This window comes from Poromitra crassiceps, assembly GCF_964638095.1.
Source record: "Poromitra crassiceps genome assembly, chromosome: 3".
Classification (NCBI taxonomy): domain Eukaryota; kingdom Metazoa; phylum Chordata; class Actinopteri; order Beryciformes; family Melamphaidae; genus Poromitra; species Poromitra crassiceps.
The window spans coordinates 7,429,485-7,457,387 of NC_139625.1; the positions used below are offsets into that span (position 1 = coordinate 7,429,485).

General features: G+C 43.4%; 1 protein-coding gene across 1 annotated transcript in view; it reads left to right on the forward strand.

Annotated features, from left to right (window-relative positions):
• Nucleotides 1-27,634, forward strand: part of LOC310773733 (putative ATP-dependent RNA helicase an3) — a 97,076-nt gene extending 69,442 nt beyond the window's left edge. Inside the window, exons 13-18 of the mRNA XM_083633671.1 lie at nt 3,834-3,978; nt 14,800-14,981; nt 17,502-17,619; nt 19,040-19,193; nt 24,739-24,863; nt 27,501-27,634. Of these exons, the coding sequence (XP_083489797.1) occupies nt 3,834-3,978; nt 14,800-14,981; nt 17,502-17,619; nt 19,040-19,193; nt 24,739-24,863; nt 27,501-27,583 (807 nt within the window). The 3' untranslated portion in view covers nt 27,584-27,634. The remainder of the gene's footprint in view (nt 1-3,833; nt 3,979-14,799; nt 14,982-17,501; nt 17,620-19,039; nt 19,194-24,738; nt 24,864-27,500) is intronic.
• Nucleotides 27,635-27,903: the final 269 nt, after the last annotated feature.

The window sequence follows — 27,903 nt, forward strand, 5'->3', positions numbered from 1 at the left end:
CAGGTACACGTCACTGTGGCTCTGTAGACAGACCATGATGTTCAGCGCTACCTTCCCTAAAGAGATCCAGGTACGCGTCACTGTGACTCTGTAGGTAGGGACAGACCATGATGTTCAGCGCTACCTTCCCTAAAGAGATCCAGGTACACGTCACTGTGACTCTGTAGACAGACCATGATGTTCAGCGCTACCTTCCCTAAAGAGATCCAGGTACGCGTCACTGTGACTCTGTAGGTAGGGACAGACCATGATGTTCAGCGCTACCTTCCCTAAAGAGATCCAGGTACACGTCACTGTGACTCTGTAGACAGACCATGATGTTCAGTGCTACCTTCCCTAAAGAGATCCAGGTACACGTCACTGTGACTCTGTAGACAGACCATGATGTTCAGCGCTACCTTCCCTAAAGAGATCCAGGTACACGTCACTGTGACTCTGTAGGTAGGGACAGACCATGATGTTCAGCGCTACCTTCCCTAAAGAGATCCAGGTACACGTCACTGTGACTCTGTGGGTAGGGACAGACCATGATGTTCAGCGCTACCTTCCCTAAAGAGATCCAGGTACACGTCACTGTGACTCTGTGGGTAGGGACAGACCATGATGTTCAGCGCTACCTTCCCTAAAGAGATCCAGGTACACGTCACTGTGACTCTGTGGGTAGGGATGGAATGATACGCCTTACACCATATAATGTATTTCCATCCATCTTGAACCGCTTATCCGGGATCGGGTGGCGGAGGTAGCAGTTCCAGCAGGCGACCCCAAACTTCCCTTTCCCTGGCCACATTAGCCAGGGAGAGGTATTTCAGATTGAATTTGAGGGTATTTACATCCAAATCAGGTGAACACTAGGAATTACAGTTTCTACATGTGCCCCCCCCCCCCCCCCCCCTTTTAACTCATTGAGTGCCAGCCACTTTTGGAAAACGGATGCTCCCAGTGCCAGCCCTTTCAGGGCGTTTTCAGTGATTTCTCGAGGCCCACAGAATATTGTGTGATATTACTATGTAAACACCGAACACGCCCAAAGAACGATGAGACTCTATTGTATCATCAGCAAAAAAAAGTGTATTGATATCATTTTCCGTTCTTTAGTTATCAGCAGTAGAAGATAGGTTGTTTTCACCAAAAACAGACGTTTCAAATTAGAAGCTGAGATAATGAGCCTTTTGTGAAATGAAGCATTTCAAGCACATCACTGACTCTGAAGCTAATATTTTCTGATGTAGTGACACCTCAAAAATAATTTCCTTCAATAAAACAGCGAAAACAAAGGAATTTTGTTTGGCAAAATAATATTTTTTAGCTGCAACCAGCAGCGCTGGCCCCTGCGTGCGCAGACCCTACACCTTCTTGCTGGTCTTGATTTACTGCTGGTGGGCATCAGATATTCTAGCTTGTGTTTGGCAATCTGTCCATCGAGCCTGCTGTCACAACACCAACACTGTTGTATGCTGCCCTGCGTGCCCCACCCCCCTCAACTGCAAACTCCTCCGTCGGAGTGTCTCTGGTGGCTCTCTGCTGCGTTTGCTCTGCACTGAAAAGTGCGCTACGCCCAGCTTTTTCACAGCGTTCCGCCGTTTTTGTCGCCGGCTCCCAGCGCTTCCAGCTTAGAATAATGTAACTTTTCAGAAAGACGCTGGTGTCGGCAACTAATCATGTGGAGGGGCTATCGCAGCGGAGACGGAGGGGCTCAATTGTGGCAGCAGATTGGCTGCTGTTCACAGGCACAGCTAACGTTATGCTTCATGCATATCGATGCGTACCGATGCGGTTTCCGTTTCCCCATGACTTCTTCTCCGTTTTTTCCTCACCTTTCTCTAATCTGGAGAGCACTGTCGCCACCTAATGGGTCTGTAAAATAGCTTATACCCATTCGACATCCACCATATTTTCACAGGAGATGCATCAGGCTTTGATCCATGTCCCACCATCAAAAAACGCAATTGACGACTTTAGTCGTCATTGGCACTCTACGTTACTATTTGAATTGACGACGATAGTCGTCATTGGCACTCAATGAGTTAAGGGACCAAAAGTAATTGGACAAACTAACATAATCATGCAATCGTCCAATGGGTTCTGAAGCATTTGACTGAATAGGCGCAGATATTCAGATAATATTGTTTACTTCAGAATTTATTCTGCTGCTGTCATCAGCAGTTGCATGCATCATCAATAAATACAATGGAACTGGTTCCATTGACAGCTATCCATGCCCACACGTGGGCATGGATAGCTGTCAATGGAAATGGAACTGACAGGCATACATGTCCACACCTGTTAGATGATAATTGTCCAATTACTTTTGGTCCCTTAAGTTAAAATGTAATTTTGGTCCCTTAACATGTAATGTAATTCCTACACTGTTCACCTGATTTAGATGTAAATACCCTCAAATGAAAGATGGAATTCTGCAATGAAAGCGAATCTTGATTGTTTAATTTCAAATCCATTGTGGTGTACAGAGCCAAACTGATGAAGATTGTATCCAATGTCCGAATATATATGGACCGAACTGTATGTCCGCATCTGATTGATACCCATTCAAGTGTGTGGATTTAGAGTCCCCGCTACCTGAGTCCCCGCTACCTGAGTCCCTGCTACCTGAGTCCCCGCTACCCGAGTCCCCCCTACCCGAGTCCCCGCTACCAGAGTCCCCGCTACCCGAGTCCCCGCTACCAGAGTCCCCGCTACCCGAGTCCCCGCTACCCGAGTCCCCGCTACCCGAGTCCCCGCTACCCGAGTCCCCGCTACCCGAGTCCCCGCTACCCGAGTCCCCGCTACCTGAGTCCCCGCTACCCGAGTCCCCCCTACCCGAGTCCCCCCTACCCGAGTCCCCCCTACCCGAGTCCCCCCTACCCGAGTCCCCCCTACCCGAGTCCCCCCTACCCGAGTCCCCCCTACCCGAGTCCCCCCTACCCGAGTCCCCCCTACCCGAGTCCCCCCTACCCGAGGGTCCCCCCTACCCGAGGGTCCCCCCTACCCGAGGGTCCCCCCTACCCGAGTCCCCCCTACCCGAGTCCCCCCTACCCGAGTCCCCCCTACCCGAGTCCCCCCTACCCGAGTCCCCGCTGCCCGAGTCCCCGCTGCCCGAGTCCCCGCTGCCCGAGTCCCCGCTGCCCGAGTCCCCGCTACCCGAGTCCCCGCCCAGAGTTACTGAACATGAGCGTGAAACCACATGTCGGTGAAACACCCGTGTCTGCTCTTGCACGGGATTGAATAATGTCATGGTGTTAATATGGCTATCAATATCTCATGCCAAATTATTAGGCCATATTACCTATATAGACCTTATATAGAAAAAAAGAAAAACGGTTTTTATCAATGAACAAATCCAAGTCCTCGTCTCCAACTTCCGAGTTCAAATGCATGAATGTTCAAGTCCAAGTCCCGAGTCATCAGTGCTCAAGTCGAGTCATGAGTCCTCAAAATGTGCCAACTTGACTCGACTACAACACTCACTGCTGAATGTTAGAATTCTGACAGATTAAATTGAAGAATTCGGAGGAAGAAAAAAGTCTGCATACTGTTACAGTACATGTGACATCATTGATGATATTACCCATGTTGTACCGATATTGGAATGTCTGGGGTGCCTAGATTTCTGTGACGTGAAAGTGGGGTCACAAGCCAAAAAAGGTTGGGAACCTTTGCTCTACTGAGAAGAGGTTAGAAGTGCTTGTTTCGCCGTTTGTTGGATCTGAATGTGAGGTGAACTGTTTTGGAACCCAGTGCTAATAAATAAATCAGGTCATAACCAGCTCCTGTGCTCTCTGTCACATCCTGTAGTAAAGCAGGTCATAACCAGCTCCTCTGCTCTCTGTCAGATCCTGGCCAGGGACTTCCTGGAGGAGTACATCTTCTTGGCGGTGGGCAGAGTGGGCTCCACCTCAGAGAACATCACACAGAAGGTGGTGTGGGTGGAGGACAGTGACAAGAGGTCGTTCCTCCTAGACCTGCTCAGTGCTACAGGTACACACACACACACACACACACACACACACACACTACTAACTCAATATAACCTCTACATATGTACTGCACTGCACAGTATAGAATACAACCTCACTCAGTGGAACGTCTACATCTAGCATCAGGGTATTCTGTACTGTTTTCGCTGACTTCTTTCAGGCCCTGCAAATGGATGATAGCGCACCTATTTCTCCCATTCAAAATTTGCATCCAATTCCGGACACTTAACTTTTTCCGCCCGTGTCGCTGTATTCGTGTAGACGGTTTTCACGGGACTGTGTTGCTAAGGAACCGTTGGAAACCTAGCTTATTTCCTGTCGGCTATTGTATTAGCAAACGCGTAATACGTACGTTTTTATATCCCGAAATTCCGTTGCATGATATTTCGTCACACCCTACTAGATATTTATGCCAGTTGATAGCCAGCTTCTGAAATGTGTATGCTTTTAAGTCATTGAGCTTTCGGTCGGGAGCTCCGTATAGAAATGCCGGGGAAATACCAGCGATTACCGAGTGTCTGGAATTGGATGCAATACCGTTAAGTAGAGCTACTGCTGAGACACTCGGACAGCTATCCCTTCACCCTCACGCACATCCTCATGACATCGGCGGTTATGAATAAAAAGTAATATACAATGATAAATGAATAGCACATAGTCTGTATAGATCGAAGACTGAGATAGCAGGGTCACAATTGCATCTTTTCCACTGTGTTAACTGTTAACAGCTGCTTGGGTTGAATGCATGCTTGACCACAGCCTCTGAATTTCCCCCAAACATGCTCTAACTGAAGCCCTCCTTCTGAGTTGTTGTGTGTGGGCGTGGCTTTGTGACGTGGATCTTATAAGTGTGTGTACTTTATTTGGAGATGAGCCTCTTCGCACAGGACAAATATTATCTGGCGACGCCCAGTGATTTGTAATGATTGTAGAGATTGTCTGCTATTGGTCCGTGATCGGCGAGCTGCGTGATCACTGGACAGGCGACCTGTCAATCACGCCCAAAACAGTATTTTTTTTTTATCGCCGATTTTACTCTAAGTGGATGAGTTATATAAACCCCCCCCCCCGTACAGTTGTCATAAAAGGTGAAATTAGCTATATAGAGACCAAACAACCCCCTATTGGATACAGCCTCAAGTGGCCATTTGAGGAATTACAGCTTTCCACATCACTTTGGACGTGTTGGTCTTCTCCTGGTGCCTGGTTATGGTTTACATGTTGGTGGTTTGCTGTGGTTTTATCCCAAGTGATCCCCAGCGAGGTACAGGACAATACAGGAGACAACATAGAGAAACCTGGTAAGCTCTTTACACAAGATAACTGTTTTTTTTATTATACCATTTTTTTTTAAATTATACCATTCCATTCTTACTTTTGCTTGCCATGAATACTCTGGATATAGAAGCCTTTTGTTTAGCCTGTTGTTTTAGGTTCTATAGACGGTTTTTAACTTGACAACATAAACATTCTAACTTGCCCCTAGCTTTACTTCCTGTGGCAGTGTTGGCTAATACAATAGCCAACAGGAAATAGGCTAGGTTTCAAATTTAAGCAATCAGCCCCGAGAGGCCAGGGTTTACACAGTGATTTTACAATGGCACGCCGCGTTAACCACAACCTCACATAATGCCGTGAAAACCGTCTATACACCATTTCATATTTGAGTCAAGTCTGCTTGGCTTAAATCGACCATGCCTGTTTCAGTTGTGGATTTAGTTTCCCCCCCACCCCCCCGCTGTCCGTTACTTTTTTCTCGGTTGAAGATGGTTGAGTTGTGTGTGTTGTGTTGGACGTCCTCATTTGTGTCTCTATGATGTCTTCATATCAGAACCAGAGCCTCCGTGAGAGAGAGTTTGGTCGGGTTCAACTTCTCTTCTCTACTGTAGCCAGACTTTGGCTTAACACCACCTGTTAGTAGGGATGCTGCACCAATATGACAATTTGGACCGATACGATAACCGATATTAACATTGCCGTTATGGCCGATAGCGGGTATTTAACAATGTCAATATGGTCTGTATAAAACCAAGTTTCTACGATGATCACATTTTGTGCATACTAATAAAAACACATGCAAGGCTTAAAGTTCTCAAAAGTTTAAAATGAATGTAATTCTTAGTTCACTACATGTAGTAGCGCGTCTCTCCTGGACAACTCTGTTTATTCTCAACAGAAAAACTCTGCTGTTTCTATCGGCATCTCTCTCTCCCGGACGCTTGCACACAGCTACAGCTGCATGTAAACGGGAATATTAGTGGATTAACTCGGAATATCGTCCCTTTTCGGAATAAGGGCAAACACCTGAATATTGTGTCCATGTAAACACAGTCAATGTCTGTGGAGCAGGACTGGAGGAAAACCACCTCGACCAAACTCTTTCTATCAGTGGCTCTGGTCACTGCACTTAAGAGAAAGCAGTGTGTTGATGGCGTAAGTTTTTGTTGTGGTGGTTTATCTGTTGCCTGTACTGCCTGCTGCCCTCTTCTGTTCCCGGAATGTAATGTGCTCTAAAACCATTTTGAAGTGCTTGAGAGTTGAGTTGCCTCTCATCTTGATTGATCTCATTCATCTCGTCCGAAACTAGAACCAACGTCACAAGTGGACATGTCACTTGTAAGAAGAACTCTCAAAATATGCTCAGCTAGTGATATGAGTTAAAGGGACAGCTCACCCTAAAATCCAAATCCATCTACACTACAGTAGATCACTTTGGTGTGAGTCGCCGTGTTTTGGAGATATCGGGTGTCCAGATTTCTGCCTTCTCTCCAATACAATGGAACTGGATGGCATTGAGCTTGTGGTGCTCAAGGCACAAAAAAATACATTTGAAAAAAATAAATCAACAACTTTCTCTTTCCAGAAATCATGACCTGGTTACCCAAGATAATCCACATACCTTGTTGTGAGCAGGATAATCTAGGAACTATTTTCTTTTTCGACCAAACTACTCCCACTAGCTGCTAGCTAGCTGCTGCTCTACCTACTGCTAGCTGCAGTTTCATGTAGGAACTAGCTAGCGGCTAGGGGGGTGTAGTTCGGTCCAAAGAAAATAGTTCCTACATTAAACTGCTCACAACAAGGTCTGTGGATTATCTTGACTCATGATTTCTGGAAAGAGACATTGCTGATGAGTTTTTCAAATGTATGTTTTTGTCGCTTCGACAACCACTAGCCGAGTGCCATCCAGTTCCAGTGTATTTGAGAGAAGGCATAAATCTCTACGCCCAATATCTCCAAAACTCAGGCAACTAACACAAAACAATCTAGATGGATAAATAGCACTACAGGTGAGAGGAAAAATATGTATTTTGCATTTTAGGGTGAACTGTCCCTTTAAAGATCAAGGATTGTGGGGGGTACGGTGGTGCAGTGGTAAGCGCTGTCGCCTCACAGCTCGAAGGTCCTGGGTTCGATTCCCACCTGGGACGCTGTGAACGCTGAAGGAATGCGTGCCCGTCCGCATGTCCTCGAGTGCCCACCGCCCGGGTGGGGTCGTCAAAAGGGCCTTTCTGTGTGGAGTTTGCATGTTCTCCCCGTGCCTCCCGGGGGTTTCCTTCATATAGGAACCCCCTTCACCAAAACATGCAATATCCTGGTTGCTAATGTGGTTCCTCCTCTGGTCGTTAAGGGCGCCTGTTCAGAGGGAGGGGAACATGGTTGGAATAGCGTGAACCTCCCACGTGTTATGTCCTACCGGTGAAGCTTCCTCTGTCAGGTGAAAAGAAGCGGCTGGCTAACTGCCTATGTCTCGGAGGAAGCATGGAGCCAGTTTCGGCTCTCCCCAGACCGGCAGAGGGTAGAGTAGCAACCAGGATAAATAAATTAAATTAGCACTAATGGGGGATAAAAATGGGATAAAAAATCAGGAAAAAAATTATATATAAAAAAAAAAAGATCAAGGATTGTCACAATGTTGGAAATTAGCACTGGAAATAAATTGTGCAATAGGATCTAGCATTTAACGAGGCAAATTATTTCTTCTTTAATATTATTGAATCAATGGATAAGGTGGGTGATGACTTGCTTTTTGGAATGTCCATATTGACTGAGGAAGTTTGCTAACCGGTGTAGTTAGTATTCAGATGTTATGCTCGTCTGATGGCAATAACACAATGTTGTGGCACATATTTGTTTGCAAGATGAGATGAATCAAGTTCTCCAAGTCCTTTTTTTAATTTGTTGTCATCAGGTCTGGTTTATTTACCAATGCACACCAAATGCCGCTAACGTTGCCCACTCACAGTTTGCAAAAGGGGTGACAATATTAACTTTGCACAATCATGTTGGCTAAACAGTGATGACGAAAATAGCGATTGACTTTCACAAAACATAGCCAAGTAGAATTATAGAAACTCAGGGATTCCGTTAGCCGGCTATTGTCGGCTTTTGCCCGGTATCACGTTTAGAGAGCCGGCATAGTAAAATGTCAACGGTTAAAGTGGTCGGTTGGAGATATGCCAAATGAATAAATAAATCCATTAACAGCAGATTAAATAGCCTAATCTTGTGTGCCCTAAATTCTTTTATTTATTTTTTTTATTTATTTTTACCTTTATTTATACAGGGGGAGTCTCACTGAGAGCAATGCTCTCTTTTTCAGGAGTGCCCTGTTCACATTCACACACACATTCATACCTGGAAGCTGACCAGTACAACCACAGTCTGATCTGTTGGCCACTGAGCAGCTCCACTGGAGCGGTTGGGGTTAAGGGCCTTGCTCAAGGGCAGCTCAGTGGTGGTAATGAGGGAGGGGCAAGCGCTGCCTTTTCACTTTCCTCACCCAGATTTATCCTGTCGGTCCCGGGGATTGAACCGACGACCTTCCGGTCACAAGCTCGCTTCTCTAACCATTGGGCCACCACTGCCCACAAATGCAATCATTAATAGCATATTAAATAGCCTATCCCAATATTGCGCAACCTATAAGATAGGCTATGTTGCCACCGCAGAGTCAAGCTGATTAGGCTACCGCTTCACAAACGAGCAGAGACGCGGATAATTCATTAGAATTGCAATAGCGCTAAATACAAGGGCCAAGTATAATCGCCCATTAGTGGCAAACAAGAAGCACAAATGGCTCTCCATAGGCTAGCTACCAAATGTGATTTTGGAGCGAAATAGTCGGGCAACAAGTGCCAGCGATTGATTGATTGATTGATTGACCCGACGTTGGCTAGTTGTCAATTTAGCGGAGGTAAGAAGCGCTTGTATACGAGGAGGTGAATCAAAATGCTTACCAAAAATAAAGCCAAATAGGAGCCAAGAGCGAGTGCAGGAGAGCCTGGCTGATGCAGGTGCCAGGTGTGGAGTGGGAGAGATGAAGGTGTGTATTGCTGGCGATTCAAGTCGTGCGCACACCGCTCCACTGTCCTGACAGTTATAAGCATCTGCAAATCCAGATAGATGGGAGCGTGCACGTTGTCTGTGTTTCAATAACGAAAGCGTCCTTACCGAGAATGACATGCATGCCTGTTGAATGCTGCATGGCCGCCTCATGGCAAATGAGGAAGTAACTTCTGTTACTCTTTGTTCGTACGGTTACTTACTCTTTGTTAGTTGTCGATGTGTGGATTTACTTCGAAAATGACCGTTTCACGTAACGTTGGATGGTTATTTAATCGCGTGGCGAGTACACGAGTCACAACATGTACATGTTGAGTGAGTGTTTCTGGCGCTGTTGGAATGTGTATTTTGGGCGACTGAACGGGAGTAGGCAAAAGTACCATAGACTGCCATGTAGCGCTAAGCTAAGTAGCAGTGAGGCGTGATTTCTAACCCCACATAGGATAAGCAATAACCACGCCCTGCGGCGCCGGGATTGGCCAGGAGCATTGAAGCTTGGGACTAAAGCACCTGGGGTTTTTCATCTTTTAAAATAAAGATGTTTAAAAAACTATTGCTTGTTACATTTTCAGTGCTGTGCCTTTTCTCTGGGTAAGAATTGAGCTTGAAATTAACGATATGATACATTATATTATATGAGCTATGAACGTGAACACAACACCATTTATATTATTGCATGTTTTTGTAGATTGTGTACATTGTGTAGATTACAATTATTATGCTTATTATTATTATTACTATGCTAAGGTGACCATAATTCATTTCAATGTCCGCTCCCAATGTCCGCTCTCGAAATCGCTGTCCGTTCTCAAGAGCTATTCAGTTGGTTCATGAAATCGCTGGGCTGCGTGCCCTCCAGTGTTGCTCCTGGCCAATCCCGGCGCCACAGGGCGTGGTTATTGCTTAGCCTATGTGGGATTAGAAATCACGCAGCAGTGAGGGCTCTACCGCTGTAAAAATGGTGGCGTATCCCTTTAAATCCCTTGAAGCCCACAGACATTTCACCAATAGCTGGGCACAGGATTTGTTGACATGTCGACCAAAGGACTGCGACAACACAGTCCTTACAGCAAACCAAGGAAACTTGTGATTGGTTGGCATAGCAACCTCTTCATCCGCATTCTATGTAAACATTTCACATAATGACACAAAAAGAGTTTTTGTTAGCTAGCTACATAACATCGGATGATTCCATTCCAACATTTTGCAGTCTTTAGAAGACGTCAAACGAGCGCATTTAATGACGTTATTTAAAGAACAAAAACTCTTGCTTACCTTTATGGAAATGGCGAGAGCAAACCAAGATGAACGGTTATATATTGGCGAAAGTTAGGGATGCACCGGTGTGAAAATTTTGGCCGATGCCGATAACCGATATTAACATTGCTGGTATGGCTGATAACCGATATTTACCGATGTCGATATGATCTGTAAAAAAACACATTTCTGTGATAATAACATTTTGTACACACCGGCAAACACATGTTTGTAAACACTGTGAATTTGAAAAAGTAATGCCTTTCTTTATTTCCAAAACATTTGGAAAAGCCCATAAATCATAGATTTATCGCAATGTTTCCTCTCAATGGAAAAGTTTTGGCTGATACCGATAACCGATATTAACATTGCACCATCGGACCGATGCCGATATGTTAAAAAAATGACTAACATCTGCCGATACTGATATAATTGCCGATATATCGTGCATCCCTAGCGAAAGTGATGGTTTTGCTTCTCACCGCTGCAACCCAGGCCATCCGACGCCTCTTTGTTCTATCCTCTACCTGCAGTCCCTGGCCCTTTTTCCAGGTGGGAACTGGGAAATCTTGCCTTGTGGTCTGGTTTTCTACCGTTTCCAATGTGGAACTGATTGCAGCTTTTCCCACAGCACGCCAGTAAAAGGAAGCAAAGAAAATGCTTGGGGTTGACTGCAGACGACCAAAGAATACCTTGAATATGGTGGCTACACCCAGAATGCACTTGGGTTCCTTTCCTCTGACAAAATATATACATATATATAGTATATATATTTATCAAGTTTGTATTCGAGCCAGTTGAAGGAACGTGCTTGTTTATCCATGTTCTTTCTGGGTCAGGCTGGCGTCTTTGTTGCTGGCTCGTTTAGGAAAGTACCAACATGGGACGCCGAGTAACACGGGGATCCATGTTTTTCAACGTCAGCCATGGCTTCAAGCAGAAACCAGGACATCCCATTTGCTGCAGCATAGACTCTGTGGGCGTGGCTGTGCTATAGTGACACGTCCACCACCAATCACTGAAGCTCTGCACATGCTCCAGAATGATTTTTTCAAAATCACAAATCCCTGTTTGGGTTCATGGCATGATTTTGACATGGTTAACTCCTGAAACCCAGATTGCTAGTAAACAAAACAACAGCAGCAGAGTCCATATTTGCCTTCCTATAATCAAAGACGATGGGATTCAAGCAAGACGGCCCAACTTCAACTCACTTCCTGTCATTTTGTCACGTGGTTTTTAGCCCGTGGTTTTCCACGGACACGCCCACTCGGGAGACTTTCGGCAGGTCTGAGTCAATGGTTGACCACCGCCCATTTAGGAGACTCGCTGCTAACATTTGTTAGAATTGGTGGTGACCCATCTATAGTCATATAATATCTATGCTATAATCCAGAGAAAGTGGTTGTGATGATGTTCTTGAACTCAAAGGTCACTCATCTCTTCCTCTGAATGTCACGGACATGATATGCATGCACGGTTTTGAAGCAAAGTAGATGGATACTCTTGCAAATGCAAGTTATTTCCCCCCTCTTTGCCTTATAGCCCACATAGATTTTATTTCAATTACCAGCAACTGTTGCTTCCGGTGGAAATATTGTCTATCTCTACTCTACTGCCTTTCAAAGTTACTGTTGTTGTATAATTACTAAAGTGATCATCTCAAAGATTTCAGTTTTGTTCTCTTCGGTGACACCTATGGCGATGGGGGGTAATTGCAGGTGGGATCCAAGCAGTGTTGCATCGTGTGTTTCCGCCATCAGTGGTCTCCACAGACACCCAGTTCATGAATGCTGCAATGCTGAAGATGTAAAGGCTTCCATCAATGGGCCATAGGCTGAATCACCCTTCTGTTAACTCTGTGTCTGCCATAGATAGTGACGTAACATTAGGGGTGGGAATCAGCAGATGCCCCACGATACGATATTATAATATTGTGATATGCTAGTATTGCGATATATTGAGTATTGTAATATATTGCGATTGTTACCTTTTTTTAGAGCCCGGGATTTTTGAAACCGATACCGATTTTAGGGAATAAAAAATTACCGATACCGATAATATAGGCTGATATATATATTTTTTTATCAAATGTTTATCCCCCATTAGTGCTAATCCCCCATTAGTGCTAATTTTTTATTTATTTATCCTGGTTGCTGCTCCACCCTCTGCCGATCTGGGGAGAGCCGAAAACTGGCTCCATGCTTCCACATGGGCAGTTAGCCAGCTGCTTCTTTTCACCTGACAGGGGAAGCTTCACCGGTAGGACATAGCACGTGGGAGGATCACGCTATTCCAACGAGTTCCCCTCCCTCTGAACAGGCGCCCTTAACGACCAGAGGAGGCACCACATCAGCAACCCTCAAATATCAAACACTTGACAAAGATATGATTAGCAGCTGACTTAGAACTGGTGCGGACCAGGGGAATCCGACTGTTTAATTAAAACAAAGCATCGCGAAGGCCCGAGGTGGGTGTTGACGCGATGTGATTTCTGCCCAGTGCTCTGAATGTCAAAGTGAAGAAATTGAGTATATATATATATATATATATATATATATATATATATATATATATATATATATATATATTTTACAGCTTATTAATAAACTCAATGCAATGAAACAGTAAACTTAACTGGGAATTTAATAATTATAAATAACTAGAAATACAAAAACACAAAAACACAATAGAACAAATAGTTAAAGTCCCTGGAAACCAGAAATATTTCTTTATTATTTAGCATTTTGAGTTTATCACATCACAGGACCCTATGTTAATAAGCCACCAGCCAAATTTGAATGATGATGAACGTTGCAAAGTATATAAATTTAGGTTTGACAGGTGTGGCAAAACGCATGAGAATCGATTATTTTTTAGAGTGTATTTTCTCCCGCGGAATGTGTGGGCGTGTCCGTCTGCAGCAGTGACATTTCTCTCCTCCGAGAGAGAGAGAGCGCGAGAGAGAGGGGGGGAGGGAAACGGAGAAAGAGAGATCCAGTGCGTGTGTCGAACACGAGGGCTTGAGAGGGCTTGTGTGTGTGTGTGTGCGTGTGTGCGTGTGTTCGTTGCGGCTGTGTGTCTCTCTCTGTGCTCTCTCTCACACTAGTCCCGAGAGAGAGAGAGAGAGAGAGAGAAGCAGCATACTGTAGCGCTCGGCACAGAGTGGGAGGCAGACAGACACTGAGGGAGCGCTGTCACTGGGGGCAAAGAACGGACAAAAGGAGAAGGGCAGATTGCGCGCGTGTACAAAGGTTATATAGAGCTTATGACGTCATAAGCTCCTGCGTTTTAGCACCTCGCGCACTGCTGTCTTCAATGAGGAAGTACTTTGTAGAATCTTGTAGAAAAGTGTCGATTTTAAGGCTTTGGGTTGAAAGTAATGTATAATAATTTCTGAGGCACAAAATTACTAACATAAGACCCTAAATAACATAGTTAGAACGTTTTTGTGGATTTTGGTTTCCAGGGACTTTAAGAAAAAATATCAAATATACACAACATGCTGTCCATGCTGTCTATAACTTATATATATATATATATATATTAAAAAAATAAAAAATAAAAATTAGCGCCAAATATTACCGATACCGATATATCGGTAATCGCCAATATCGGCCAATAATATCGGCGGGCCGATAATATCGGTCGGGCTCTACCCACGATACGATATTATAATATTGTGATATGCTAGTATTGCGATATATTGAGTATTGTAAAATATTGCGATTGTTACCTTTTTTCAACTGCAAATTATGTCCCCAAAGGAAAAAAAAACGTGGTCAACATGTTTTATCTAATGACATAAAGTTTCCAGTCTGTTCATCTCACTCCAATCATTTCTATTGCAGCAAAATGGGATTGTCAAGCAGGCAGACTGACCAACACTGTCATAAAAACCTGTCATAAATGTTGCATGCACCGGACAATTTATATGATAAAGTATTGCAATACTTGCCATTCGTGCGATACGTTATATGGCCACGCAAAGTATCGCGATACTATGTTGTATCGATCTTTCCCCCACCCCTACTTAACGGACATTCATTTACATAAAAATCTTTGAGGTTATCACTTCAAAAGGAAAGGTAAATAAAGCTGGTGGTGGCCCTCATTAATAAATTGTAATTATGGATGATGGAGCCACATTAATTCAGCTTTATTTGTCAGCCAACAAAAAGTCAGCATGATAATGGTGTGTGTGACGTGTTGTCGTCAGGTAAGGACTCGTTGACGTTGGTGTTTGTGGAGACCAAGAAAGGCGCGGACGCCCTGGAGGACTTCCTGTACCGGGAGGGCTACGCCTGCACCAGCATCCATGGAGACCGCTCCCAGAGAGACCGCGAGGAGGCCCTCAGCCAGTTCAGATCAGGGAAATGTCCCATTCTGGTGGCCACAGCGGTCAGTGTGTGTGTGTGTGTGTGTGTGTGTGTGTGTGTGTGTGTGTGCGTGTGTGTGTGTGTGTGTGTGTTGCAGATAGAAACTTGTACTAGGCTGCTTGCTACAGTGGTGAATAGTTGGGTTAGACTGATTTGTTTGTTTGTTTATGTAGATTTAAGGGGCGAATATTGAATATAATATTGGGGAACACTTTATTTGCATATTCCGCCTACAGAGAGTCTAGTAACATTTCAACAGCTTATATATACCGTAGTCTTGAAAAAAACAAAAAACTCCAAGGCACTCTCCTTTAAAAAAGTTAAAATGCCTTTATTTACATGGCAATGTCATTTTAGACTTTACAAAAAAAAAGACTTGTTTTGTAAAGTCTAAAATGACATTGCCATGTAAATAAAGGCATTTTAACTTTTTTAAAGGAGAGTGCCTTGGAGTTTCTTGTTTTTTTTCAAGTCTATTTGTAACCCTATCCAAAGAGCACCTCAAACAAACACACTTTTTGAGTCCAGGAAGCGCTCCTTCCTAAACAGCTTATATATAGTACAGGCTCTTATGCATAAGAGAAGTAGCCTAGAGAGAGAGGATATATATATATATATATAATCAGCATGACATAACAAATAAAACATAACATATCATGTCAGAGATAACGGATCAGTTTGCATATAAACATGAACAAGAAATAAAGAATGGGAACATGTACAATAAATAAATAAAAGATATATATATATATATACCGTAAATTCCGCACTATAAGCCGCACCGGAGTATAAGCCGCACCTGCAAAGTTGACTGTTTTTTACATATATAAGCCGCACCGGACTATAAGCCGCGGGTGTTTTAATGGTATTTTTTTTTTTTTTTTTTTTTTTTTTGTGTTTTAATGTTTAATTACCATATGTAAGGGTTCATGCACAGAGGGGATTGTCGGGAAAGAGATGGCTGTTTGAGGAAGCTCCCATTTATTAACATTTCAACAAAACAACATAACACAACACCACCTGTGTTGTGTTGTGTTATGTTATGTTATGTTATGTTGTTAAAAGAGGGCAAGAGAGGAAATTAAAACAGAAGTGGATTTATAGTTAGAAAGAGTGCTAAAAAAGAGAGATTTTTTTTTTTTTTTTTGAAAAAATCCATAGATAAGCCGCACCGTTATATAAGCCGCAGGGGCCAAAAAAGGCCAAAAAACGGGAAAAAAGCCGCGGCTTATAGTCCGGAATTTACGGTATATATATATATATATTGATTGATTGATTTCTTTATTTACGTGTCACACACCAATGGTGCCCAGCCCGTATGGGCTTATGAGACACGACAAAAACAGATACAAAACTGTGGTTTACAATACTTCAGCTTCCATATTTCAGAATGCAAGATAACCAACAAAAGGACACACAGTGTCATATATAAAAATAGAACATATTCATTACAAACCTATACAAACAGCATATTTTCTCTTCCTTCACAGGCATTACTAATAAATTTTGCTATATATATTTATATAAACAAGCCTAACCTATTAGTCACAGACAGGATACGTACAACCTGTTGTGTGCTCATACAAGTTTGGGGGAATTGAAGCAAATTCACTGGACAGAAGTAACACAATGATATGACTATTTTGGTCATGGGTTTCATACACTTTCTGTAATCTAAACGTATGACAACCCTCCAACCAGTCTTGCAGGAGCCTGGTGTTGGGGTCGTTAGGTTGATTGGGTGCACCTAGGCCCAATGCGCTCATTGGACTTAAGAAGACCTTCAGACCATTCCCACCTCACCCATGCATCTTTTGTTCTGTTTAATATACATTAGATTGTGGTGTCTAGTAGTTATTTCCTCTTAGTTTTAGTGAATACATTTGGTGTGTAACTCCCCTCATATGTTACAACCTGACTCAAGTCATACACCAAAGTTAAAACAAGTGAACAGAACCAAAGGTGCTGCATTGTGAGGAGGGAGAGAGACTGAATGGTTTGAAGGTCTTCTTAAGCCCAATGAGTACACTGAGCCCAGGTGCACCAATCAGCAGCGAGCCCAACACCAGTGTCCTGCGAGACAGGGCCAGGAGAGTGGGAGGGTCCTCACAAAAGTTGACCCTGGGACAAAATCGTATAAAAATGAGGGTTCGTGGTCTAATTTGTGTCACTTTAGGGGTCCTTGATGTGAAAAGGTTTGAGAACCACTGATCTAGAGTCTTATGTGACAATTCATGAACAGACTTCCATATGACACTAGGCAGGCGTGTGGAATGGGAGGCAAACAGAATCTGTTAGTTGAATGTAGACTCTGTATGCGGACTATCCAAATAAAGTGTTAGCTCATTTTGAATATCAGCACAAAGTATTGGGTTGACCGCTTCAATCCAAGAATATCAGTACCAGTCTTGGCCTTCTAAAAATCTGTGGAGCCCAAGTGTAGAGTAGCATTGCATGTGAAGTAATGTGATCTCTACTTATCAAATTCAAACGGACTTTCTTTTGTTGTTCTTCCTGCTCTGGTGTCTGTGTGTGTGTGTAGGTAGCAGCTCGCGGTCTGGACATCTCCAATGTGAAGCATGTCATTAACTTTGACTTGCCCAGCGACATCGAGGAGTATGTGCATCGTATTGGACGTACAGGACGTGTAGGAAACCTGGGTATGACCACTGACCGAAAAATATGGACAGAGCTATCCCATTGATCCTGGTCTCCCGTTTGGAGTTGGAACGTTGGCCGTCACCATCTTGATTTTTCGTCAGCAGAGTGCTAAGTGGAAAAACGTTAAATCCTGTTACAAAGTCGGGCATTTTAACATGGGGGGAATGCCTACTGCCCCCGACCTCATGTGGCCATTCGAGGAACTACAGCTTTTCAGTTCACTTCCGCATAGGGCTGCACAATTAATCGTATTTTCATCGTCATCGCAATATGATCATGCACAATAAACACATCGCAAAGACTGCGTGAAACGCAATGAATAACAAAAGTGGTTTTATTTACGTGCCTCATGCATTCCCACTCAGCATCTGATCATTTTGTCTTGTGTTGTAAATCCAGCGTACACCTTTCCCTTGCAACAGTGCGCTCCACCCCTCTGCCAAAGCCCAAACACGCTGTGTGTAGTTTCAGCTAGAGTCAGTTTGTATTTCATGTCTTTATTCAGTGGGCATAGGCTATGTTTGGGGTCTATGTTAGCATTATTAAAGCAGAAAGACATAGGAACTGTATAGCTAATATGCATACTTTAATATTAGTTTATTTATCGCAAGTCGTATCGTCATCGCTATTCACCTTATTCACCATGCCCACTTTTTCTCTCTTCCGCGTTACACGCAATTGTATTTGTTCTTCCGGTTCAGCGCTAGTTGGCGGCCAATTTCAAAACAAATCGTCACTATAATAATGAATGAAGTTTGGCAACATTCAGAATTAAGCTACACTGCGGCCAACTTCAGTTACATGTTCATAGCGTTACTGCTGCGAGGAGCCGATGGCTGTACCCGGTCGGCATTTAATGTTAACTGCCAGTAGCCTACAGTAGGGTTTGACAGATAGCTAGTCCGACCGGTGTCACGCTGCTCATTAAAGATTTCAAAATAGGCTTATACTGATAAACTGGTCACATATATGTTACGTTCTCACCCGAAAAATATTAAAACTTTAAAACATTTTTTTTTTTTTTGCTTGAAAACAGCTTTTTGGCAAGTCTAAAAATGACTACGGTAGGCGTAATCTACTTCCGTGTCTAAAACCGGAAAGAAAGATTACAAAATGACGTCATGCAGAAGCGTCCTTGTATGGTCAAAGAATATGGTGAATATTGAACAATGTTAGCGCACATTGCAGATTTTCCTCATATCGTGCAGGCCTACTTCGGCGTCATCAGAGGAAAGCCGGGGGGGGGTGTCGCCACTGGGTACGACTATACTTAACCTGCGACCATGTTGAGATGGGATCGCACCTAAATGATCATGTGATGTTATTATCTGGCCACTTCTAGCAACTTCCTGAGCAGCCAGTAGCTAATTGCATTAATAGCATTGGGAAGGTCTGAAAGAGTGTGTGTGTCTCCCGTAGGTCTGGCCACGTCATTCTTCAACGACAAGAACGGGAACATCACTAAAGACCTGCTGGACATCTTGGTGGAGGCCAAACAAGAAGTGCCCTCATGGCTTGAGAGCCTGGCCTATGAGCACCAGCACAAGAGCACCAACAGGGGGCGCTCTAAGAGGTACACACACAGAGACACGGTGTCCTATTGGGCCACTGGGCCACAGACAACACAAGAGCAGCAATTTCCAATATTGATTCATCGGTCGATTATTTTCTCGAGTAATCGATGTCACGAAAGGGTGAAAAATGTTGATCACTTTTTCCCCAAACTCCAAGATGACGTGATCAAATGCCGTATTTTCCTGACCAACAGTCCACAACCCAAAGATAATCAGTTTACTGTCATAGAAGACTAAAGACACTAGAAAATATTCACATTTAACCAGGCCCGGCGCTAGGGGCGGGCCTGACCGGGCCGGGCCCCCCCATTCAACAAACTGGCCCCCCCATTCCAATTTTTTTTTTTTTTTTTTTTTTTTTTTTTTTTTGCTAAACGTTTTTCCGTTTTAAAGTTTAACATGGAATCTGGCTGTCATTAGGCATTGATTAACTGAATGCTATTGCTAACTGTTACTTTGAACATCCATTTGCAATGATTCTGGCTGGATATTAACTATTGTAAATTTGTCACAATGAATGCAATTTGTGCACAATGTGTAAATACACTTAATATTAATTGTTTAGGCCTAATTATTTGTAAAGTCACAACACATTAGAGATGTGTGTAGTTCTTCACAGATTTAGCCTCTTCATTTTGCTCTCAAATGCACCAGGTTGACGAATTTTACTTTAAAATGTACAAAGTCTTCTTCCGGGGGAGAATCCCCCCGGACCCCCCTTGGGTAGCTTGGCCCCCCCAAGCTAGTGGCAGGCCCCCTCTGTAACTTGGGTCTGGAGCCGGGCCTGCATTTAACAAGCTGGAACCAGAGGATTTTCGTATTTTTTCCATGGTCTTGAAAATGTGTCCGATCGATTCATATTGATTCTTCATAAAAATAGTTATATATATTTTTTGTCGACCGACTACCGTAATTGTTGCAGCTCTACTGTGAACTGCTGTTGCTGGACTCAGGACTACAGGGTGTTTTTGTACAGAGTAGCTAATTTTGGCTTCTGGCAGTTAGTTGCTACTCCAACTTCACGTCATCTTTTTGCTTCACAAACTGAGTAATGATCAGTGCTTTTGGGTTAAATGAAAAAGAGGGTAAATACAAAAGGGTGACAAATGAAAAGAAACACCAAGATTAAGTGTTAAGGTCCTTACACATCGGGAGCGTTTTTTTCGTGCGATTAATTTGCACGTCAATAATATTTTCCGAACCTATATCAGTCAATGCAACCGTGCATACCAACGGCGAAGTTTCGCCGAGCGTTATTGCGGTGTTTATTTTTTCGAACCACGGTCGATTTTTCAGAAATTCGCTTCCGACGTGTGCACATCTGTGGCTGTGATTGACAGGTGGGTCAAAACTCGCATCGCAATTCCGTGCTGTATATTCGCATCGCTCTTGATGTGTAAGGACCTTAAGTAATAGTAAGGTGTCGGGACCATATGCCACCACCAGAACAGCTTCAGTGCTCTGGATTCTCCACGTCTCTGAACTCGAACTTGAAGTTGACTGTGTTTGGTTTATTTCAAGGTTCTCTGGTGGTTTGAAGTTGACTGTTTGGTTTATTTCAAGGTTCTCTGATGGTTTGAAGTTGACTGTTTGGTTTATTTCAAGGTTCTCTGGTGGTTTGAAGTTGACTGTTTGGTTTATTTCAAGGTTCTCTGGTGGTTTGAAGTTGACTGTGTTTGGTTTATTTCAAGGTTCTCTGGTGGTTTGAAGTTGACTGTTTGGTTTATCTAAAGGTTCTCTGGTGGTTTGAAGTTGACTGTGTTTGGTTTATTTCAAGGTTCTCTGGTGGTTTGAAGTTGACTGTTTGGTTTATTTCAAGGTTCTCTGGTGGTTTGAAGTTGACTGTTTGGTTTATTTCAAGGTTCTCTGGTGGTTTGAAGTTGACTGTTTGGTTTATTTCAAGGTTCTCTGGTGGTTTGAAGTTGACTGTGTTTGGTTTATCTAAAGGTTCTCTGGTGGTTTGAAGTTGACTGTGTTTGGTTTATTTCAAGGTTCTCTGGTGGTTTGAAGTTGACTGTGTTTGGTTTATCTAAAGGTTCTCTGGTGGTTTGAAGTTGACTGTGTTTGGTTTATTTCAAGGTTCTCTGGTGGTTTGAAGTTGACTGTGTTTGGTTTATTTCAAGGTTCTCTGGTGGTTTGAAGTTGACTGTGTTTGGTTTATTTCAAGGTTCTCTGGTGGTTTGAAGTTGACTGTTTGGTTTATTTCAAGGTTCTCTGGTGGTTTGTTGACTGGTTTATTTCAAGGTTCTCTGGTGGTTTGAAGTTGACTGTTTGGTTTATTTCAAGGTTCTCTGGTGGTTTGAAGTTGACTGTGTTTGGTTTATTTCAAGGTTCTCTGGTGGTTTGAAGTTGACTGTTTGGTTTATTTCAAGGTTCTCTGGTGGTTTGAAGTTGACTGTGTTTGGTTTATTTCAAGGTTCTCTGATGGTTTGAAGTTGACTGTTTGGTTTATTTCAAGGTTCTCTGGTGGTTTGAAGTTGACTGTGTTTGGTTTATTTCAAGGTTCTCTGGTGGTTTGAAGTTGACTGTGTTTGGTTTATTTCAAGGTTCTCTGGTGGTTTGAAGTTGACTGTGTTTGGTTTATTTCAAGGTTCTCTGGTGGTTTGAAGTTGACTGTTTGGTTTATCTAAAGGTTCTCTGGTGGTTTGAAGTTGACTGTGTTTGGTTTATTTCAAGGTTCTCTGGTGGTTTGAAGTTGACTGTTTGGTTTATTTCAAGGTTCTCTGGTGGTTTGAAGTTGACTGTTTGGTTTATTTCAAGGTTCTCTGGTGGTTTGAAGTTGACTGTTTGGTTTATTTCAAGGTTCTCTGGTGGTTTGAAGTTGACTGTGTTTGGTTTATCTAAAGGTTCTCTGGTGGTTTGAAGTTGACTGTGTTTGGTTTATTTCAAGGTTCTCTGGTGGTTTGAAGTTGACTGTGTTTGGTTTATCTAAAGGTTCTCTGGTGGTTTGAAGTTGACTGTGTTTGGTTTATTTCAAGGTTCTCTGGTGGTTTGAAGTTGACTGTGTTTGGTTTATTTCAAGGTTCTCTGGTGGTTTGAAGTTGACTGTGTTTGGTTTATTTCAAGGTTCTCTGGTGGTTTGAAGTTGACTGTTTGGTTTATTTCAAGGTTCTCTGGTGGTTTGTTGACTGGTTTATTTCAAGGTTCTCTGGTGGTTTGAAGTTGACTGTGTTTGGTTTATTTCAAGGTTCTCTGGTGGTTTGAAGTTGACTGTGTTTGGTTTATTTCAAGGTTCTCTGGTGGTTTGAAGTTGACTGTGTTTGGTTTATTTCAAGGTTCTCTGGTGGTTTGAAGTTGACTGTTTGGTTTATTTCAAGGTTCTCTGGTGGTTTGAAGTTGACTGTGTTTGGTTTATTTCAAGGTTCTCTGGTGGTTTGAAGTTGACTGTGTTTGGTTTATTTCAAGGTTCTCTGGTGGTTTGAAGTTGACTGTTTGGTTTATTTCAAGGTTCTCTGGTGGTTTGTTGACTGGTTTATTTCAAGGTTCTCTGGTGGTTTGAAGTTGACTGTGTTTGGTTTATTTCAAGGTTCTCTGGTGGTTTGAAGTTGACTGTGTTTGGTTTATTTCAAGGTTCTCTGGTGGTTTGAAGTTGACTGTTTGGTTTATTTCAAGGTTCTCTGGTGGTTTGAAGTTGACTGTGTTTGGTTTATTTCAAGGTTCTCTGATGGTTTGAAGTTGACTGTTTGGTTTATTTCAAGGTTCTCTGGTGGTTTGAAGTTGACTGTGTTTGGTTTATTTCAAGGTTCTCTGGTGGTTTGAAGTTGACTGTGTTTGGTTTATTTCAAGGTTCTCTGGTGGTTTGAAGTTGACTGTGTTTGGTTTATTTCAAGGTTCTCTGGTGGTTTGAAGTTGACTGTTTGGTTTATCTAAAGGTTCTCTGGTGGTTTGAAGTTGACTGTGTTTGGTTTATTTCAAGGTTCTCTGGTGGTTTGAAGTTGACTGTTTGGTTTATTTCAAGGTTCTCTGGTGGTTTGAAGTTGACTGTTTGGTTTATTTCAAGGTTCTCTGGTGGTTTGAAGTTGACTGTTTGGTTTATTTCAAGGTTCTCTGGTGGTTTGAAGTTGACTGTGTTTGGTTTATCTAAAGGTTCTCTGGTGGTTTGAAGTTGACTGTGTTTGGTTTATTTCAAGGTTCTCTGGTGGTTTGAAGTTGACTGTGTTTGGTTTATCTAAAGGTTCTCTGGTGGTTTGAAGTTGACTGTGTTTGGTTTATTTCAAGGTTCTCTGGTGGTTTGAAGTTGACTGTGTTTGGTTTATTTCAAGGTTCTCTGGTGGTTTGAAGTTGACTGTGTTTGGTTTATTTCAAGGTTCTCTGGTGGTTTGAAGTTGACTGTGTTTGGTTTATTTCAAGGTTCTCTGGTGGTTTGAAGTTGACTGTTTGGTTTATTTCAAGGTTCTCTGGTGGTTTGTTGACTGGTTTATTTCAAGGTTCTCTGGTGGTTTGAAGTTGACTGTGTTTGGTTTATTTCAAGGTTCTCTGGTGGTTTGAAGTTGACTGTTTGGTTTATTTCAAGGTTCTCTGGTGGTTTGAAGTTGACTGTTTGGTTTATTTCAAGGTTCTCTGGTGGTTTGAAGTTGACTGTGTTTGGTTTATTTCAAGGTTCTCTGATGGTTTGAAGTTGACTGTTTGGTTTATTTCAAGGTTCTCTGGTGGTTTGAAGTTGACTGTGTTTGGTTTATTTCAAGGTTCTCTGGTGGTTTGAAGTTGACTGTGTTTGGTTTATTTCAAGGTTCTCTGGTGGTTTGAAGTTGACTGTGTTTGGTTTATTTCAAGGTTCTCTGGTGGTTTGAAGTTGACTGTTTGGTTTATCTAAAGGTTCTCTGGTGGTTTGAAGTTGACTGTGTTTGGTTTATTTCAAGGTTCTCTGGTGGTTTGAAGTTGACTGTTTGGTTTATTTCAAGGTTCTCTGGTGGTTTGAAGTTGACTGTTTGGTTTATTTCAAGGTTCTCTGGTGGTTTGAAGTTGACTGTTTGGTTTATTTCAAGGTTCTCTGGTGGTTTGAAGTTGACTGTGTTTGGTTTATCTAAAGGTTCTCTGGTGGTTTGAAGTTGACTGTGTTTGGTTTATTTCAAGGTTCTCTGGTGGTTTGAAGTTGACTGTGTTTGGTTTATTTCAAGGTTCTCTGGTGGTTTGAAGTTGACTGTGTTTGGTTTATTTCAAGGTTCTCTGGTGGTTTGAAGTTGACTGTTTGGTTTATTTCAAGGTTCTCTGGTGGTTTGTTGACTGGTTTATTTCAAGGTTCTCTGGTGGTTTGAAGTTGACTGTGTTTGGTTTATTTCAAGGTTCTCTGGTGGTTTGAAGTTGACTGTGTTTGGTTTATTTCAAGGTTCTCTGGTGGTTTGAAGTTGACTGTGTTTGGTTTATTTCAAGGTTCTCTGGTGGTTTGAAGTTGACTGTTTGGTTTATTTCAAGGTTCTCTGGTGGTTTGAAGTTGACTGTGTTTGGTTTATTTCAAGGTTCTCTGGTGGTTTGAAGTTGACTGTGTTTGGTTTATTTCAAGGTTCTCTGGTGGTTTGAAGATGACTGTGTTTGGTTTATTTCAAGGTTCTCTGGTGGTTTCGGGGCACGGGATTATCGACAGACGAGCGCCGGCGGCAGCGGTGGAGGCTTTGGAGGTCGTGGTGCGCGCAACCAATCGGGACACGGAGGGACCCGCGGGTTTGGAGGAGGTGAGGATCTGTTCTCTACAACACTGTCTTTCATGCATTCATAGTAGTCATATAGTCTATATACTCACTCTGCTACAGGACAATTCTCACTACTGCTAATGATCATGTCAAATAAATGACATCAAAGGCCTAGAAATGTACCTACCGTAGATTTGCTAGAAAGGTCAACAACATTTCACCTTTTCGCCAACTGAGGTGCTGCTTGATGACATCACTAGGTTCACTGAGGTGCTGCTTGATGACATCACTGTGCACTCAGTCATTTTGTCAGGAGACAGACACGCCCCCACCGTTTCAGAGCAGAGAATACTGCTTAGTTTTTCATCATTTTGAAACCTAATTTTATATACTTTGTGACATTTCTGCGTGCATTGCATGCTTAATAACACACTTTTCGGTGGTGTGACAAACTCAAAACAGATGTTTTGGTTTCCACGGGCTTTAAAGCTTGGAACTTTTGGTGTGCTGCGCCCGTATTCTGAACTACAGTGATTTTCATTTTTATATTCAGTTCATTTTCAAATTTGTTGTTATATTTCATTCTCAGTGGCATTAAAATAAAAGAATTCAGACATTCTGATTTAACGAAGGAGCTTGTTCGGACATTAACCCTACGGAGTCCCCCATCACGCCGGTGTGATTATAGATCACATGGCTAGTTCAAAGCATCGCAGGGAAAAAACAAACGCACCCCAAGCGCTGCATTCACATTACAGCAACAGAGGAGGCTTTACCCTGCATGCTGTGAATCGACCAAGTAGATTTGGAGATATCATAAGATGGAGTCCAGGGGGAATGACCTCGCATCACCAGGAACCGGAACCGCCGGAACCGGATACGTGCCACATTCTTATCGTCCCCCCGTTGAAACGCCGATTCGAGTTGTGTAGGCTAACTCAGAGGTTCTCAAATGTTTTTCAGCCAAGGACCCCTTACAAGATAGAATATATACAGGGACCCCCTCATTCTGATTTGTGATTTTGGGCTAAGCTTAATTGTTTCCACGGTAACGTGCTTAACTTTTAAATGTATAGGTTTGTTAGATTATAATGTAATCCATGAACCATTTTAGATTCAAAGCGTAAAATATTCTCGTTGAACTATGAAGCTTTTGCACACAAAAAAGTTTTTATTTTTATTTTCCTGAAAACTTTTCGCGGACCCCCTTGCAAAGTGCCACGGACCCCTGGGGGTCCCCCGACCCCCATTTGAGAACCACTGGGCTAACTAGTCGCGCGGCGATGCCATATTGCATCGATTTGTTTTAAAACTTTTATGTACTATGTAACTTTTTAGTCGCCTCGTGTTATCAGACTCTAACGTTAGCTACACAGAGGATTTTTCCAGCACACACATATCAGTGTTTCCCCTAGAAAAATGTTCAGGCCTGGAGGGATTTTGAAACCTACCCTGACTGCAACGGTGGGGGCCCTCGCTGGCGACGCTAAACTTTTAGCTAACCTGTTTCCATCTATTTTCGCAATGGCATCCCAAGTATCATCATACTATTATGGGATGCGATGCGAACAGTTGTATTATGGGATGTGCGTTTCCCAGGCAACGGCACACGTTGACACGTTTTGTAACGGCGCCGCACGCTGGCACAATGCTCCTAAAAGCAAAATGCTTATTGTTTTCAATGATTTGGCATCTTCTATTACTGTCAACACCAGTATTGTTGTATTGTAATAATATGCCAGAAAGGTTTATTGAAATTTTGGGGATAGCAGATTTTTTTCTCCTCCCTTCCCTTTTTCAAATTTTTTCCCCTGGCCTTGGCGGGGGCTTCATTGGGGTGGCGGGTCGCCAGGCCTGTAGAATGGTAGGGGAAACACTGTATCCGGTAACCGGATTTTGGTTCCTGCCATTGCGTATTGGTCACACCCCCAGCTCCCAAAACCTCACTAACGGCTCCAGACTAAGGTAGCTTACCTGTGTGGCCGCTCTGTGGCCCCTGCATCGCTCTGTGGCCCCTGCATCGCTCTGTGGCCCCTGCATCGCTGACCACCTGCCATGCCGTCCTCCAGACGCTCTCTTCCTGCCAGCCTGGCAGAGGGCAGCGCTCGGCTCCAGCTACTACAGAGACAGAGCCAGAGACTTTGAATATTAGAGACACCCCACTCCAGGCTCTGCCAATTGTAAGAAATTGAACTCTTCCGGTCTCCAAAATGGGCGTGGTTCTCAGCTTGTCTGTCAATGGTATGAGACTTCATTGGCTGACCCGTCTCCTAAGGGGGCGTGGCAGTGGCGAAATCTCCGTGGCACAGATCCTGGAAGGGACTGCAAGTTGGGGTGTCTCCATCTATAGTAAAGGTCTCTGCTACAGCTGCACTACACGCAGCTGCTGCATCTCGCTGGAATCTGTGTGAGTGCAGCCTTAAGCTCCCGGAGCTACAGGGCACATCCGGCCAATGCGGGGGCCATTTCTGGTATTGCCACTGAAATATCCCAAACCGAATCAAGGACCTTGAGAACCGGAATCGACTCGATTTAAGGAAATCAGTGGCGATTGACCCCCCTCCCTTGACCTTTGTAAAAGTTGTTACTGCTTGGTCCAAAATGGGACCGCATCATCCATAGGGCACAAGACGGTAACTCACTTTGTTAAATGTGTCTTTTCTCTTGCCTCGCTCTTAGGTGGCTTTGGAAACTTCTACAGCGCCGGCGACGGCTACGGAGGCAACTACTCCCACTCCCAGGTCGACTGGTGGGGAAACTAGGCTTCCTCCATCCCTCCTCACTCATCCCCCTTTTTCTCCCTTCACTCTCATCCTCCTTCTCCTTGCCTCTCTCCACACTCCTCTCTACACCACATCCAGTGTTGCCAGATCCCACGAGAGAAACAAGCAGCCAGGTCTTAAGCTCCAGCCCGGGGCCTGAGGCCCTTCTGCCCCTCCTGGAGTAGCTTGAAGACCAGGGTTGCTTGTTTCTCTCGCGGGACCTGGCAACACTGAGCAGGTCTTCCCTGAAGTCATCACCTCCCCACAGCCCACATGCATGCTACTAAACTACTAACATCCATCTATCCATCTCTTCTTCC